The 18,801-nt window shown below is 33.7% G+C and overlaps 1 protein-coding gene across 2 annotated transcripts in view; it reads left to right on the top strand.

The window, feature by feature from the left end:
- app (Palmitoyltransferase app) overlaps positions 1-16,836 on the top strand; it is a 30,152-nt gene extending 13,316 nt beyond the window's left edge. For both annotated transcript variants that reach the window (XM_071599558.1, XM_071599557.1), the window contains exons 4-9: positions 3,058-3,195; positions 5,556-5,710; positions 6,206-6,323; positions 6,732-6,868; positions 10,471-10,708; positions 14,002-16,836. In XM_071599558.1, the coding sequence (XP_071455659.1) occupies positions 3,058-3,195; positions 5,556-5,710; positions 6,206-6,323; positions 6,732-6,868; positions 10,471-10,708; positions 14,002-14,204 (989 nt within the window). In that variant the 3' untranslated portion in view covers positions 14,205-16,836. The remainder of the gene's footprint in view (positions 1-3,057; positions 3,196-5,555; positions 5,711-6,205; positions 6,324-6,731; positions 6,869-10,470; positions 10,709-14,001) is intronic.
- The last annotated feature ends 1,965 nt before the right edge of the window (positions 16,837-18,801 follow it).

The following is an 18,801-nucleotide window of genomic DNA, read 5'->3' as shown; positions in this document are numbered from 1 at the left end:
CCCCAGACTTCTCCGGAGCATTATACTTAGCCACAATATTGTAAACAGTTGATTTGGGGTACCAGAAGAATCGAACTATTTTGAAATATAATACCCAGCACGAACACTTTCGATAATAGCGGCTCTTCAATTGTACTCTGCACTTGTACGTAACATCTCGGCCAATTGAATTTGACTGTTTACTAGATGCCTATAGCTTTTAGAAATGCCTATCGTGACCTCCAGTGAAACTACGATATGGTGAGAAATTCAAATTGAAATTTGTCTGGATTTAACCGCTGTACCCTGTATAATTGATGATGAGACTTGTAGAAATATTCCTTTTTAAATGGAACTTCTTGTTTTTTTGGTGTGAGATGAGTTATATTTTCTGCAGATTGGAAACATTTCGACTACAAAATATTCTCATCTTCATTATAAATCTGAGTGCTGTAAAAATGTATGCAATAATATGTTTTGGAATTCTCTGGAGAAATTTTCCTTAACAGTGTCAGAACAAACGGTTAAATGTTCCCAAAAGGAAAAATCATGAATGCAATGTCTGTTTAAATCTAGTTAGACTCTAGATTAGGGAGTTCAGTGCTATTATGACCTCTATGTTCCATGGGGGGCAGTGGAAGTTGTACCCCTTTTTTCAAATACAGAGATGAATAAAAAATTAAATATCCATGATCATTTATATCACTGCCTATGTATATTAGCCTCTCAATCAGCATAGCTTGCCTGAGCACCTTGGTGATGATATAAATATGAAGTAGCCCTTTATTGTATTTACCATTTTATATGAAACTGCTGGGTAAATAGAAATTGGGAAACATATCATTGTATATGGAACTTCAGAAGTTACTGTGTAAGGCATCATTATTGTTTTTTCCACTCATGTAATTTCATTTAAGTATTATGATACCTAAATATTTCCTAGCTATTCTCTAGAGAGATCCTGAATATGTTATTAGCACACTGAGGCCCAGATTATAATGTCTTTTTTAATGTAATTGTTAATCAATGTGAACATTCACATAGCATGGAGATAACTGATGAATCTGATTTCATATACAAATAAGATTGCTTATTAGTGAATATGAGCATTGTAACCATAGGAATACGATCTGTCAGGTATTGAGCAGTTTAAAAATTGCTTTTCAATTTAATTATCGGTCATAAACCATTGTTCTTGTGTATATTGGTCATATGCAGGCCTCAATGCTGGTGGGGCAATGGTCCTCACCTGCCAATCCAGACGTCACGGGTGCGATTCCCATCTAGGGTGGTTTCTCCCTGGGCATGGGTGATTGTAATTGTCTTTAATGTTATGTTTAGGAGTTTGATGGAAGAAAGGATTATGTAGGCTCAATTTTGCCCCTATTAAAAAGGTTAAATGACATACAGATATATAAAATAAGTTTTGACCTTAACCAGAGGTTAAAGTTAACCTTCAGTTTAACAATACGTTATAAAGCCTGACTTAAGCATATGTATAGTGCTGTTCATATCATTCCATGGATAATTCATTGAAAAATGTCTTTACGTATGAGAAATAAAACTTAATTCATAAAGAAAATTACATCAACTCTGTTAATATACCTATTAAAGGGTGCCTTGGCTTTGCTGCCTAAAAATATTTGCATGTGGTAGAATGTATATAGAAGATGACATTTATTTTCAAACTTGCCTGAGGGTAAGTCTGTTATTGGCCTTATAATGTCGGGTACTGGCCTTAATTATTAAGGCATGAGAAGGGCAATTATTAAAATGCAACCCGCACGTCAATTTTGTATTGTGGGTTGCGTGCCGTGAATGCCATAAATTTCCTCTTGATGATACAATGGATATCAGCATCAACAATAGCAGAAAAAAATCAACGAAAATAAGAGAATATATCAACCAGGGTTCATACTCTATTTCAAGATGAATGGTGATTGATTTTTTTAAACATTTGTATTTACATCCTCCTTTTATTTATTTTTTGAATTCACTTTGGAAAATAATAAACAAAGGAGCAATAATAATAAATAAAGGAGCCCCAATTACAGTAGGAAAGAAATGAATTCATAGTATGTTACCACTTTCTGAGTACCCTCCAATGGATGAGGTGCCATGTCATTTTTATTCGTGATTACTAAGAAGGTCATTTTGCAACCACAGATTGCCTTTCATTGGCCACTCCTTAGTAATGACATGAGAGGGGCATAGACATGAAGTAGCTCTTCCATAAAAAATATTGCTTTAGTTTGTTCTAAAGGTCACAAATGTCAGATGACAGCTCAAATAAGTTTGTGTGGTATGATTTGTTTAAATACTTCACATTATCTGTTGCTTAAAATCTTGTAGATATTGTGAATTTTCATGTGTACATTTTTAAAAATATTGGCACATTCATTTCAAAATGTGCCAGAGCGCTCTGTTTTTTTATAATTGCAAGTTCAAAAGGGTCAATTGTACTAACTCGAGAATTTTGTGTGTGCTTTAAAAATCAGGATCAGTACAATAGAAATGGCTGAAGAAAGGGGAAGCTAGAGGTAATTCCTCATTATGGATACATTTCCCCTGTGTAGTCATTAAATGAACTTGAAATTCTTTACACTTACTTAATTTCACATAATTATTTAGATATTATTGGGATTTTTAAGCTACTCACTGTACTAAATAAAAGAACATTCTTGTGATTTAAAATCTAACCTTGTGATTTATTAACTTTTTGCAATGATATTGGGACATTGATAAATTAAGTTAGGTTAATGTTAGGGTAAACTTGCTGAGAATAATATACTAACCATTTTACACTACATATCCAGTTTTCTGGGTATGTGTTAAAGGATTTTGTTAAGAACTCGGGAGTTTATGGAAATGTCATCCAAGGTCTGTTTAGGGCTTGGTTATTCCAAAAAAAGTGGATGTAGTTCATTAATGGTATCCTAATGTGGAATACATTTTATAAAATCCAAATATAAAGTAGGTATCTTAAAGTGCTCTTCAATATTTGGGTATTATTTAGTTCAGATGTGCCATTCTTAAAATGGCGTTGTAAACTGATTTTTACTTGTTCTTTCTTCACAGAGCGATTTGACCACCACTGCCCTTGGGTAGGAAACTGTGTTGGAAAGCGGAACTATCGTTATTTCTACATGTTTATTGTTTCATTAGCATTCCTCTGTGTATTCATCTTTGCCTGCTCTCTTACACACCTAATTTTGTGTGAGTTTCCTGGTTGCCAGGATTTTTAAAAATATTTCTATCATTAACCAGTTTATTTGTTATTATTACTTTTTTGTTTTTCTACTGGAAAACATAGCTGCTACTTTTGTACTATGTTAATTACGTAGCCCAAGTAGCAGTTGTTTTGAATGGAATATATATGATCAAAATGCATCAATATATAAGTGAATCTCTTCATTTTTATCTTTGCTCTCAAGTGTCTTTATTCATAATTATAGATGTATATTTTCAAACTAAATTTTCAAACTTTTTCGTTGTATATTATTCAAATTATGGTAATCATCTTGCAAACTTCTCTTGGTTTTTTATATCTGTCTTTAAAAATGTTTTTTTGGGCTATGTTCATATTAGTATTTATTACAACTATGATGGTTAAACTATTAAAATTGTTGATTTCTTTTTAACTTTATTTGTTTGTGTCTTCAGTAGAGATGGACTTGTGGTTACATTTTTACTTTTAAATCACTGAATAGCACAGCTCATTTTTTTCTGGGTGCAGAAGAATGTAAAATTTGTAAAAATTACAGTAAGTTCTCATTTTACATTGGATATTTGGGCAAAAAATTGTTTGATGTAATCTGACGCCAGAGTTTCATAACCACTGCAAAGATATGATTACATGAATCAGGATTTTTGTCTCGGCTGGGAATTTTCGTTCTAAGAAGCTGATTCTATAGCAGAAGTAAAATGCATTTATACATTAAAGAAGGAGAATGGCTGGATTAAAAATTGAAGTATTTCAATTACAGAGGGGTTTATTAGAAAAATATGTTCAAGACATTCTTTGCATTTTCTAATTGAATTAAAAGTTAGACATTATGAGATAAATTATTACAGATGAATAGATGTAGCATGGACAGTATACCAAAATGACATTATTCTGGATGACATAAATTATTCTGTATAATTTGGAGGTGATTAATCAGTGTACACAAATATTACAAAGCAGCTTGCCAAGACATATAGAACATGGTGTTTAAGTTTTTAAGTTAAGCTAGTTTCTGAGTTTTATCATATTTTCATCTAATATCAATACAATGCATCAATGCTACCTATGGTGAAATATATATATTATGCAGCAGTTAGTCTGTTGCTTCTAGGCTTCAAATTTTTATTTTAATGAGTACAATTGTATTATGAAGGTAGGTGATTATACCATGACAACACATTTATGGCAATAGAATTAAAATTGTTATAATATTGTTACAGTTTTGAGTTTATCCTCGAATATATTTATCCTGATATTGATTTTTTCTCTTCAGTGGGCCACATTTATTTTGTAATAATCTTTGCATAATTACTGAATAGGTGAATAGTTAAAAAATATAATTTTTTTGCTATCTATAGTACCCTGTAAACTTTGCTCTTGGAGAACAATATTCTACACTCGGTACTTGAATATGCCTAAGGATGAGCAGAATTGAAAGATTCAACCTACATTAAGTGAGACATTTTTGGTAGTTTTAGATTTATGTTTAAAATTGTTGGTATGTTTTTCACCAATGAAATCCTTTTATTCATATACTCAGGTTCAACAAATTCACAACGTGCCTTAAATATAGTGGATAGTTTTGTAGGAATGTACAAGCACACTGTATTAGCAAGTGTTGCATATTAGAATCATTGGTATTGATTCATACACGTTGATATCCCTGAAAACAGAGATACATTTGGAGATATTCTAGACATAGTTTCTCCGATGTTCGTTTCCATTATTGTTTTGGGTAGAAAGCAAATTCACCAGCTAGTGTCTTTGAATGTGACCAGATGATGAAAGCTGCACCTTCAACTGTAGACGGGTTGGAATGCTGGCAAAACTTTTGTACACCCAAGCCATCAGGGATGGTCAAAACCCCAAGAAGAATGCAGTGATTAAAAACAAGAATATTCCGAGTAATTACTTGATATTTCCTTAAAAATTGATAAGATGGACTGCACTCTTAGGAATGGAATTTTTGTGAAGTTTGGACAACAATTAGAAAAGAAATGCCTTATTAGGGTTCATATCACCCACCTTCCAATTACTATTATAAAATTATGTCTGAGTCATCTAGCTTGAGTTATATTATAGTTATCATAGTTTAGTTATACTTTCAAAATATTTGAGTATTAGTACATTTTTTATCTTAGAAAGTCATGAATATCCATGGATTTAAAAACATTAATTGGAGTATCACTCTGTCAAACGATTTTCAGTGTAATTTCCAATTTTATATATATTTTTTAAGTTTTACTCATATTTCTAGCCTTTTAATGTCTGTTACAAATTGAGACCTAGTATAAAAGTTATATCGCTTGCAAATTGCATTTTTTAGGTTTTCTATTTTTCATAATTGCAGTAACTAGGGACAACAGACCTTTCTTGGAAGCAGTAAGAGAGACTCCAGCAAGTGTCGTGGTTGGTGTCGTCTGCTTCTTCAGTGTTTGGAGTATCCTGGGACTAGCTGGTTTTCACACTTATCTCACCACATCTAATCAAACTACAAATGAAGATGTAAGTTAATCACTCTGTGAATTGTTAAGTTTTTCATCACACTGGCATGTAGTGGCAAAAATTTGATTATTGAGTTTTTTTACTCTTTGTGTATATGTTATAAAGTTTTTAGCTTCTGGTCATAAAATTGATAAATATTCATCAATAATATTTTATTGATCCTCTAGAAGTCATGTATGCACTGCATCCAAATACTTGTGCATTAAAAATTGAATTTTTTGGAATTTTCAAGTATTCATTGATTTCTGTAAATACCATTCGATTGACTGTGGCACATGTTTAGCTAATGATTATAAATGCTGTATTTTGGGTATTTGATAGCTAAATATATAAGAACATTGGGGAATCACTAGATAATTTAAAAGAAAAGAAAATAATTTAAGTCCGGAGTTCTGAATATTTCAAATGACATTTTGTTCATGCTATTGTTTTTTTTTCTATAATTTGCAATGTTTGCAAAATTTTAATTGTAATTATCTTGCATTTTCTTTGTAGATCAAGGGATCATTTAGTAGCAAACAAGGCCAGGAGAGTTTCAATCCTTATAGTGAAGGAAATGTGTGTTCTAATTGTTTGTATGTGTTATGTGGTCCAACACCTCCCAGCCTCTTGGGTAAGCAAACCTTCAATATCTGTACAATCGTTCAATTAACTTCTGCTTACCTGTGGTAGTGGAAACAGTGAAACAATAATTTCTTCTTTCAATGTATATTGCTTATTTTTAAAATCATAAATAACATTTTAACTAACTTTTAGCCTTAAATTCAGTCATTCCACCAACACATACTTTTTATTTTAATCTTTGAATGAAATACATAATGACTCAAGCACTTAAATTCATAGAAAAATATTCTATTTCAAAAATTAAGCACAAGTACTGTTTGTGTACATCTTTTGTATTGTGTAATATTTTCTTGAATCAATTGATTATTTTAAATAAGGCACTGTATATGTTAACATAGTGTTTATACATTTAATTAAACTAGTGTCACAACAGCTAAGGTCTATTTCTGCTATGTAGATCGAAGAGGAGTGATCTCAACTCAGCATTTGACCTCATCTCCAGACTCTGGGCTTCGTGGGGTTGCAGAAGATTGTAGAGATGTAGTATCACTCGGAGGGAAGACATATGGGACTGTGTGGAACTCACATCCATCTGTAAGCTTTTCATATCTCTTATTATAATCAGTGTCCCAGTTGCATCAAAATTTGGTTAATGTCTAAGATCAAGAAAAAAAATTTTTTAAGTTCTTTCAGTGTTGATATTTAACCAAAGTTTTCTGCCCAAAAATGGTTTGATAGGTGAGTGAAGGGCTCATCTAGTACTAAGCCCAATGGCATGTGAAATTTGGGATCAGGGTAGGGATACCAATGGTTTGGTACCTGATAAATCACGCAGCTTGATTGAAGCTGAGGGTGCACAGAGGCATCACCCAGAATTGAAACTAGGCCCTCCAGTCAGTAGTCCAATGCTCTAACCTTTGAACTACCATACCCTCAATGTTGATGTAAGAAAACCATTAATTCATGTTGCCTGAAATGCAGGTGATCAAGTCATTTTATTTTAAATAGCTCCTTTTATATGAGCTCCTTCATTCATGCCTTCAAAAATCTTATTAATCCTAACATAAGCTATTGAGCTATTTCATCTTATCAAATTTCACTTCTTAGTGTTGTGATGTTAATCATGTCTTTATGATAAAATAAAAGTGGTGATATGCCGCTCTACACAGTTAATGTAAAACTCAGTCGTACAAAAAATATGGGGTTTTGTAAGAGTTCAGGATTATGCAAGCACATGCTCATTTAATGAAAAAGCTTTGCTAAGTTTTACACCTAGGCATGATTTAAATCCAGTTTGGAGATACATATTATAATTAAGTTCATAAACAGGTATTGTTTACTAGAGTATTACTTCATTTAGAAGATGTCAAACAAAGAGTACTGAAAATGAGTTGAAACTTTATTTGAAATGGTCTGTGATTATTTTCAAAGTTTTTCTTTTCATAGTGATCAGTGATAATGTTTTCTCCCTCGTTGAGATGTGTATTGAATTTGGTTGCACTCCAGGTTCAACAAAGTTAAATTGATGAATGATACATAAGGATTTCAATGCTGCAGACTTTTCTGGAGGTTGCTATTCCACATCTTCCTCATAATGACTTTCGCAGCATGACATTCCTATTTCATTGGCAGCCTCTCTCAGCGGTTATAATGTCGCATTGACTGAAGTCTCTCCAGAATTAGAAGGACATATTAGGTAACTTACAGTATCAGTTTGGTTCACACACACACAGTTTATGTTACACTGTAATATGAATCTAGCACCATTTCCTTCCCACTTGACACTTTTCACTCTTTAAACCAAGTGTTAAGTACAGCAGTACAGAAAAAAACAAGCCAATTTCATCAAAATTATGTGTATTCCATGATTAATTTTGTGAGATTATTTGGACTGCATTATATGCCCTTTGGAACAATTGAATGGACCTGGTATTTCCAGTCTTTTGATATTTTTTCCAACAAATTTCCAGTTATGGGAATTCTTTTTTCATGAAACTCACAAAAACGCTTGGATATTTGCTAACCCAAATCTTCTTATTTGGCACATTTCTGCTACTTGCATTAAGTTCACCCAGATAACACAGCTTCTTTTATTTTCTCAGAATTACTTCAAGTTTTCTTAATTGTTGGTGGATTATTTCCATGATACTTTGCAATGTTTACTTTAGAAAGTTTACTTTCTTCTACCTCTCTTATGATTTTTAGCTTTTCTGAGTTGAAGCATTTTCTTTTTGGTTTATTCACCAATGGGTCAACCATAGTAGATTTTTTTTCATAAAAAAAATGCTAATTATGAAAACTTCTATTGCCATTGTTTTCCTGAACCTGTCAGATCCCATTCAATCCAAAAATAAAATGGAAAATGAATAGTTATACTCACCATTTTGAAACAGTGAGAAAAGTTTGAATCATACAGTATATTTCAATGTACGGAATACGTACATTGTTAAGGAAGGGACTCTAAAGGTGATTTCACTATGTCAGATATCTAATTATTTCACTATACAGTGTACTAAGGTTGGAATAAATAGTTACGGTGGTTTCCCATTGCCTTCCTATATAGTGTATATCACTCAATGGCCACCCCAGTGTGGTCAGATGCCTTTGCAACTGCCTCACTGTAGAATAGACACCATGTGGACCACTTTTTGTCTGGCTCATACCCTTTGACCAATTTGGCATGGGTGACCATCCCATGAGCAATTATCATTGCTCCTGACAGAACAGCTATAATGGTCATCAGAATGCACTAGCCCTTCCACCACATCAAGGTTGTAGCCCATAGGGAGAGTGTTGTTGTACAATTTTATAGGCTTTGTCTATCGAAAGCCTACCTTAACCAGTAGAATACCAATAATAATATATATTGTTTCACTACCAAATGCTTTACCTGAATTAACCACAGATGTTTGAGAAAAAACAGTAAGCCCTTGCTGTGACAATCGCTGCTCCATTGTAGCCAAGATACAATAAAGCCTTTATTTTTTACTTGGATGGGAAACTAAGAGATAAAAAATGTATTAAGTTATAGGAAGATGTTAATATGTCGAAGGGAATAATATGTATACAAACTTGAAGTAAATAGATCTGTAAGGCAATATCAAACCTCTATCCTTGCTGAATATTTATCTAAGTAAATTTCTCTTTGAAATCCTGGTCCTTAATGTGACAGTACATAGAGAGGAAAAGCTCAAATTCATTTGAAAAATCTCTCCTTGACAGATAGAGCCTTTGATATCTTTCTAAAAGTCACACTTGAAAAATGGTTAGGATTCATAACTCAAAATAAATATGGATTAAAAATACATGAACAATTATTGTATTTGTTCATTGGTTTAACATTTTGGGTAAAAGGTCAGTTATGTGACTCATGTTTGATGCTCAACCAATTGTCAACACCAGGATTTAGGCAATAAGGTGTGTGAGATGAACAATTAATGCTGTATTACAATTTCCTCATCCCTAAATAAAACCAGGAAATAAGCCTATTGTGTTGGACACCTGTTAGAGGCAGTGCGACATTGAAGACTATGAAAGAAAGGACAATGTTATTGATGCTAAGTAGGATGCAGAAAAGAATAAGCATTTTGGAGAGCATGGTGGGTGGTAGAGAATGAAGAAATTAAGGATACTTGTTTCACATTGTTAACTACAAGTCTGTGAGCATCATATTTGCGTGGCCTTTTTTTGAAGTCCACCTTAAATTGAAATGGATGTTTGATGCAATTTCACACACTTAACCTGCATTTGGTGCATCCAATTTTTAATGCAGATAAAGGCAGATGATTCTTCTTTGATAATTGTCCATGTTGATCCAGCATTAGAGTGCAGGAAATATAACAGAATAGTGAAATCATTTGAGAAACTTGAAGCCCAACCAGTTATTCAATATCCATTATTTATGTGCCTAATGTACTATGAATAAGAAATTAGTTAGAAAATCAATACTTTAGGTACAGGTTTATTTTTCACAATCAATTCTGATGCATAGAAATTTTAAGTCTCTGACTCCTGATCCAATCCTTTTCCCATCTCCATTTCTTTCCATTGGTGCTTGCGTTTCCTGTCACACACCTTTGAGTGGCTTGCTGTGTATTGATTTGGTTTATCATCTTCTAGTCTTGAACTCTTTCTGACCCTAGTCCACCTCTCCTCATTTTGTCGGAAAGCATTTGATTATATTCTATCCATTTCAGAATGGAATCGCCCACTTGGAGTCACCGACCAAGATGACTCAAATGGTCCCAATTTCCTCCCCTCCGCCCTCACCCACGTCACCTATCTCCTCCCTCCCCCCCACATCATCGTCTTCATCCCCTCCATCGAGTCGGTCCACACATCGCCTTGTGCAAGACATCCCTGGGAGCATTGGAACTCCAAGAGTCAACCCTGCTGCCTCTCCCCATGATGAGGAATGTGTGGTGGATGAAATGGGTAAGCAGTGACCAGTACTGGCAGTTAATTCACTTAATCAAGCCTTCTAATCCATCATGATCATTACAGTGCTTCAAATTTCGGATTGATTCTCACTTAAGAGGAAACGGCTTGTGATGGGCTGAGTGGGGATACTGAATTAACAATAGACTTTCAGGATAGGGAATTAGATCTGGTTCATCCACCGCAATTAGATCTAGTTCACACCTTACGCAAGAATATAACTTAGTAGCATAACTTGGAATCTGCAGCTTAAGAATACAACTTGGAATTGAACAGAGGTCATGCTCATTTCTTTTTGCCACTTAGTTACACCATCTCTAGCAAAAACAAGTCCTTGAGTTGTCAAATCATGGTTATTCCTGAAATTGATTGCAATTTGGAATGAAACAGCATCCATTGGTCTTGAATGATTAAGGTTGTTGTTTGGGTTGGTAAGAGAATGAAAAAAAGTTCTGGCATGATAAAATAAACTTTTCAAAAGTTCAAAGATCAGAGGGAAATAGAAAATTTCCATCTAATCTCATCCCATTACAGTTTGTAAACCAGGTTTAGTGATATTGCTCTCTGTCATGCTTGAGTGCAGGTCCACAAGTTACACAAAATTACGTCACATGAAACACAAAAGCTCAATATTGGGTAATATTTGCATTATCAAGATAAAAGTAAATATTTTATGTGGGGTACTTCAGAGTTAAGGTCAAAATATGGAATGAGACCCATAGACCAAGGGAAGGTAAGTGAACAGTTTTAATGGTATAAGCATGACTATACCATTAAATATGTGGAGTGAACACAAAACAGAACCATTGGAATATGCTTTGATGGAGGAAGCCCATTGACCATGTTTGAAGGGAAAAATTATTTACAACTAGTTGACATTGGTCTTAGTGAAAAAGATAAACATTCAAGCAAGCATTAGAGTAAAGTTATCTATTAATTTATGTTCTTGCATCCATTGTCAACCTGGCAATAATGGACATTTTTAATTTTCCCTAATGATTTTAGAAGTGTTTTCAAAAATTTAGTGCTAATTCTTTATTTCTAACTGGGTAAATTGGTGGAACTGTTCCATTGTAAGAATAAATACTTACCATTTTCCAATAATATCTGGTTTTGATGTCTCACATACCCAACCAATTAGTGCAAACAGCTCTCTGAAACGTGTGAGAAATTCTGAGATTATTCTGAGAGTAATTGGAATCTATGGCCTTTAATGCCATAATCGCAGAGATATTCCACACGATATCTCTGAGTTCTTATTTAACGTATTGCACAATCTGATATCAGTCACCCTGTCAGTGACTTGTTGTATATGAGATAACTGACTTTGGGACATAATAACATTCTTTTGAAAAATTTAATTGGCAAAAATAATTCATGATGGTAGAAATCCATTGAATGTCCTGATTGATACAATACATGTATATCCTGACAGCCCTGTACATGTACTACCTTAGCCATGAGCCAGTACTAAAAGACATCTGAGAGATCTCAAGGTCATTTGCACCACCTTGTCCCTGGAGAAATATATGCGATGTTTATGATGAGAGTTGGTGTAAAGGTCATTTCATCAATATAAATATGAACTTTGGTTCTGAAATCACATTTATGTAATTGTTCGGGAAATTATATCTTTATATTACGAAAGTTGTTTACTTTTGGCTTTGAATTAAATATTCTGGGCAATGGGCAAATGGATGTGAGTGGAAAGTGCATACTTTTATTCACTCCCCTCCCCAAACGTTGCCTCTGTCCATTGCATCAACCCTTACTTTATTTTTTCTACCTATAATTTCCCTTAGATTTTCTTTTGACAACATTTTACAGCAAATACTCATTGTGGCAACTCAGATGTTCTTACAAATATGGAATATATCTGAAGCCATAAGTCACTTTAATTCAAAATACTATTTTGCAAACCATTTTAGAGAAGAGAATCTATTTAAGCACTATTATATTTTTGCTAAGGTAGAAACTGTTTGGTCAAGTATGTGGATTCATTGAATATTCAAAGAAATTGGTTCAGTGAACTATTCAGTCTATGTCATGCTTTCAAGGGACCCAGAATTCTAATTGTACTAATGAGTGAAACATACAAATCAAGGTTGGACTATGACAAGTTGCGATCATAATGTGGTAGCCAATCTAAATGGTAGATATTACGTGGCATGTTAACTTATTATAGCTCACTTGGTGGCTCATTAATTATATTTTATTCTGAAATATATAATTTAGTCAAAAATATGAAAAATAAATAATATCCTCTGTGGTAAATTCTTTCTTAAACTCTACACTGAATTAATTTGTAGATGTTCTATGTGAGTCTGAATTTAATTTTTTTTAACAAATTGTAAAATTGGAAATCTTATAATGGCCAGAAGAGCTACTATTTTACTGCAGCAATGTCTACACTTCAAGTGAGAAATTTCATTCACTTCTCAGAGAATTTTATGGTTTTATTTAGTGGAAACTTTTCTTTTAGGGACGTGTTTCTCGATGGTTTATATTCCAGCACTTGGGACACTTTAAATGACACATTCTTTTATTCATGCTATTTTGTTAACACCATCACCATCGTGTCTTTATCATTTATATAAAATCTCCTCTGCGGATAAGTCTGTAAAATATTCATTATGCATTCCTTTGGCTTCATTGTCTTGTTTTATTTTTAAAGTGAAATATAAATCTGTATCCACAATGCTCGCATCCACAATTATGAGAATCCATATGACTGTTTTCCCTCATGACATATCCATGCAGGTATGACAGATGCTAAATCTCTGTGGAAATTAAAAATATTTTTTGAATCAGGGTCCAAACATTATGTTTACATAAATTTAAGCACACAGCATTTTGATCAAAAATACAAACAATTGGTAAATCACAAGATACATGTTTCAGATTACATTAATTATCTGAACTATGAACTTTTCTGTTCATGTGTTCTGTGCAAGGGCAGTATATTTCATATTTATGGTGAACTAAATAAAATATTTAACGTTGTTCAAAATTATTTCAGTGATTTTCCATGTGGTAACTGTGAAATCGATCAAAAATCTTATTTTTTTAAATATATTCCCTTAGTCCATACCATCAACCTCTAACAATTCCTCAGATTTTAGATAAACACTTAAACTTCCATTATTTCTTGCGATAGATATTATGAATGATTAATTAATGTAGGAGTGTCATCCCGTACCACATTGGGGAACCTTTATTTTGCATGTGAACACATTCTAATTTGCATGGGCTCATTTTGCAATCCTTGATGTTGTCTTTTGGAAATACAGCCAGCATCCAAGCATTGTCACCGACGTACTCAGAACCGTTGGAAATCCCATCTCCCGGGAGTGTCAGCCCACTGCCTCCCACGCCAACAGCCAACCACCTCCGACTCTTAAGGGACACAACAATGATTGAGTCGGAGTTGGACCTTGACTCACCCGAGGAGGCTTCACGGGTTGGTCACGTACCTAACCCAACCATGGCCTGACCTTCATGGTCGGTGGTACATAGCAGAACTTGTGTTCAAGTGCCACCACGCTTAAATGTTCCCACTGATGTTAACTGTGAGGGTGGGCCTGGGAGTGGCCGACGAGGGCAGAGGATGGGTGGTTGGCGCCCTGGTTGATTGCCCCCACGCATCCTGACTTGCTGCCACCGTGCTCCCAGAATTCCGTCCTGTTTGTTTCCTCCTCTGTTGAGTTGTTTTTCCTTGTTTTGACGCATCACATTACCTAGTTTATTCACAATGAATATCAAGTGTGTGTGTATGTGGGTTTAAAATGTGACTAATGTCAAGCCAAAAACAATCCACCAACGGACATGTTAATGAATGGATTTTAATGATGAAGTCTGATGTTTCTCTCATTTCATAGGGTGCTCTTTTTTGATTGTGGGCCCCCCCCCTCCTTTGTTGAGAGTAATTACGAAATCAATAATTACATTTATACTCAGTGCATAGCACCAATGCATGCAAACTCAATTAGGTGAGTTAAAGTTTTTTTCTGGATGTGGAAAGTGTGTTTTGTTGACGGTGTGTAAGGGTTTTGTGTGCCTGAAAATGTGATGTGTGAAAAGTCCTGTATGATGTGAGTTAGAGCTCCTTAACGGCGTTTAACTTTTAAGTTAAAAAATTGTCAAATTTATTTATAATTGAATCTACATGGACTGATTAAATCGAGTATAATTTTTTTACTTAATGCACATTTTTTGTATATTCCAAACGAAAATGTATTTTTAATACTAATGTAAGATTTTTGCATTGATAATTATTGTTATTATATAGTATGTTCTAATATGTCATCATCAATCAAGAGTACCTAACTTGATTTAAATGAGGGATAAATTATTGTTATTTGTTCAGAAAGTTCATTCTAGCTGATGTTTATAGTTGATGTGTTTATACCATAAGCCACGAAGGGTACTAAAAGTGGTGAAGAAGAAGAAATTTATAATGCTTGATTTAATACTATTGTAATTGTTTTTATGAATGTAGTAGGGATTTGATTAGATGATATGGCTGAGCAGTCCATTAATGTGTCAGTGGACCAGTTTATACGATGTCCTTGAGGTCATACATGTTCAGTGAATTCATTTCATGTTGCATACGTACATTTGAAGATATGAATAACATTTCCATAATGCAAGCAGTATTTTATTATGACAAAAAGTGAGCTTTTTAAGAGCACACAGATTCACAAGAACTAGATTGTTTACGAGTATATGTTCCTCCATTTGAGGGACAAGCTTATGGTGAGTGGTCCACATCCAGCTACCTATCATGTGGATTGATTGCCCAAAACTCAAGAAAAAGCATCACTTCTTATCTTGTAATAGTGCATTATATTTTCTCACCAAGTTCCTACAATCAAAAATTATCATGAGGCTTTATTACTGTATGTGAACAAGAGCATAATCGGTGTACAATAAAGTACTTGAATTGTTGTAATAATGTATGTTTGACCCCATGAATCAATATGTCTTTAGTTTAATCCTTGCAATGTTTTACTTACATTTTTATTGTTCATTGAAGCTCAGGTGCTATCCTAATTTTTCAGTCTATTTTGTTATGTATTTTATTTTCTGAAATATTTACAGATTGCAAAGCTATTTAGGTATCTTATTGTGATTTTCTGCTGCATGTTCCCCCTAGCATGTTGTTTTGTTTTCTCTTCTTACCAATTTTATGCCTAGTAATGTAGGCATGCTTAATGTACATACTATGAACCATATTTTCGAATTGAAAGTAAAGTATTGATTCTATTGGTAATGTGTAAAAGTTGTTATTACGCATTACCAATGTAAATGTTGTGAATTTCAATATCAATGCTGCGGGACTATGTGGCTATACTTCCAAGTCATCTAAATGTAGATAAATGGAACACAATGCTCATGCTATTGAGGCAGAAGCAAACAAGAATATACTATCTAAGTTGGAAAAAGATGAAAATTATTGTCATGAATTTTGCATGTCAATACATTGTGAAATTTCAAAGTTAATTGTAGAAGGTATTGGATTATTTTTTTTGATCTAATTGCTTATCTATCTCTCCTAAATCTTTAAAGAAAGTATAATATATTTCAACATTTCTCAAAAATACAGGAGGAATCCTATACATAATTGTGCCCTGATTAAGCAAGTGATGAATAGGGTGAACACAACTGTGTTAAATGAAGCTCTGGACAAGTAGTGCTCAGCTAATTTATAATCGTGGACCAATTTTCATCTACATGGATTCAGATATCATCGCAATGCTAGGTGAACTACTAATATTCTATAAATATCAAATTTTTTAGTTTGAAATAATTGTTTTTTTACTATCTGTAGAAGACAAGCTCAGCTGGAAAAAAATGCTGGATGTTTGAAAGGTGATTGGAGTCCTTCCATTGGAGGAGGAACTGAAATACACAATATCAAAAAAATGAGTCTTATTGTATGGTTCATTAGAGCCATGCCATGTCAGTTGGTATATGTGTTAGGAGTTAGCACCTTTGCTCTCCATATTTGTAAGTGGCCATCATTGTTATGCATTTATATGAATTGATGCTTTAAAACTTTTAAGTTAAGGCAGAAGCTTATAATTTTTGCAGGATCTCAGTCAAAGGCATTACATGCATTTTCATTAAGGATCATAGATATTCCATCAATAAAGAGAATTTAAAAAATTGCATGTCTTTTTTAATGCTTAAGAAACATTAAGAATACTGGAAAGGCTGAAAAAAATACCTTAATGCATTGAATGAATGCTACTGTCAATCCATTTCAGGAATAGCTAAAAAATATACAAATAACAAAAGTTTTTAATCTTCTATTTCAGTAATTTCATTTTCAATTCTTTTTTGTCTTTGGAATTTCATCTATTTTATTCAAATCATCTCTTACAAAAAGCTTCTTAAACATGTTCACAGTATACAATTTAGGGTATTGTACCATTTTTGGAATGAAATGACATGTCCCTAAATCAAATCCCCTTTCCACAATTGTAGTATTTAATCTGGTACCCAATAATTAATTTATATCCATCTGTGTTAAATAATATGCATGATGTGAGAGGATGGTAGTTGCCCTTGCAAGTGTGGATAGAAGTTAGGCCCATGATTTAAATGCATGCTAAAAAAGCTATAATAATATGGGTGGAGAAAAGTAATAATGTAGGCTGCCTCTGTCAAAGATTAGAGTTTTTAAACCCATCGATTTCTCAGCTTTTGGGTGGGAATGCTAATTTATTTATTTCAATTTTTTTGTATTATAGTGTCACAATTGCAGTAAATTACTAGAGGCAGAAGTTATTACTTCAGATGGAATATTAGTGTAACATCTCATAATAATTATTCTGCACCCTGCTTACCTTCAACCTATTGCTGCAAGTAATGAAGTGTCTTACTGACCAGTCAATATAATTGTCTATCTCCACCTCTCTCTTATGTTTTGTTTTATATTTTTTCAGGTTAATGCCATGTGAAATTCTAATATTTTGTATTTCATTCCTTTTGCATATATCAATGCGTAAATACTTTCATTAACCTCCTTAGCTTATAACATCACAGAACTTGTCATTGAAAGCAATATTGATATTCTTTGTCAATCATGACAGCATCTAACAACCAGGATAGCTTAATGAAAAAACTCAGTATGTGATGTGAAATTGAATCTTCTAAAACCATATTTAAAATCAAGAAAAGACCCATTCAAAAAAAGTGTTGGTGAATTTTTTTGGGGTTTTAAGAAAACTCTCAGTGAAATCTTATGCTTCATGTTACAAGTTGCAAGGGTGTGTAATAAATTAAGCACAAGCTGGAATCCAAGTGCATTGGAGAGATAAAGAAGGACGTAAAACAAATAAGCTATAGGGGGTAAGGAAATGGACCCAATTGAGAAAAATTGAGGCCTGCAGGATACCAATCTTAAGATTGAAATACTGACAATGAAACTGGAATCATGACATTCTCCAACACAGACAAAGGGTAATAAGAGAAAACTCAAGTTTCAACAATGTAGTATGGACAAGTAACTTTTTTATTATCAAGGTAACATCAAAGCCTTTTCTGTTCCTTGCACATACGAATGGTATCAATTCCAAAACAAGAAGCTGCAGGACTTTTAACCTATCATACAGTAACTTTGGGGGATATAATGAGCTGTCCATCTTAATGGACTCTAACTCTGATATGATGGAAGTGGTTGTATGCACCTATGACCCATAAAGCTGTGTGCTGGGAGGAATGGTAATTTTTCGTAGAGTCTCATCCATAGGTCAAAGGTTGTGAGCTAGTGAAAATGTGTTCTGTGCAGAGTCTGTTCCTCAGTGAGGTGGCTGCAAAGACTTCTGACCCTAGTGGGGTGGCCGTTTAAATGATCATGTTATGCTGAAAACACTATTGTGGAATGCATTGGGACAACATCTCAATTAATTATTCCAAGAAATTATGGAACCTAATATGAATGAGAGTCTTGGCAGCTATGGGAAGTGCCTTGGGCTGAGTGTTGTGCCTGGCAGTGGAATAAGATAAGGCCTTCCTTCTCAATGCAACAATTTCAGAGTGTAAAAATCATTCGCCTTGACTGGGATCCGAACCCAGATCCCTCA

The sequence above is a fragment of the Hetaerina americana genome, unplaced genomic scaffold, assembly GCF_022747635.1.
Source record: "Hetaerina americana unplaced genomic scaffold, ioHetAmer1.1.p SCAF_11, whole genome shotgun sequence".
Taxonomy (NCBI): domain Eukaryota; kingdom Metazoa; phylum Arthropoda; class Insecta; order Odonata; family Calopterygidae; genus Hetaerina; species Hetaerina americana.
The sequence above is the reverse complement of the archived record's forward strand: the minus strand, read 5'-3'. Positions and strand labels throughout refer to the sequence as shown.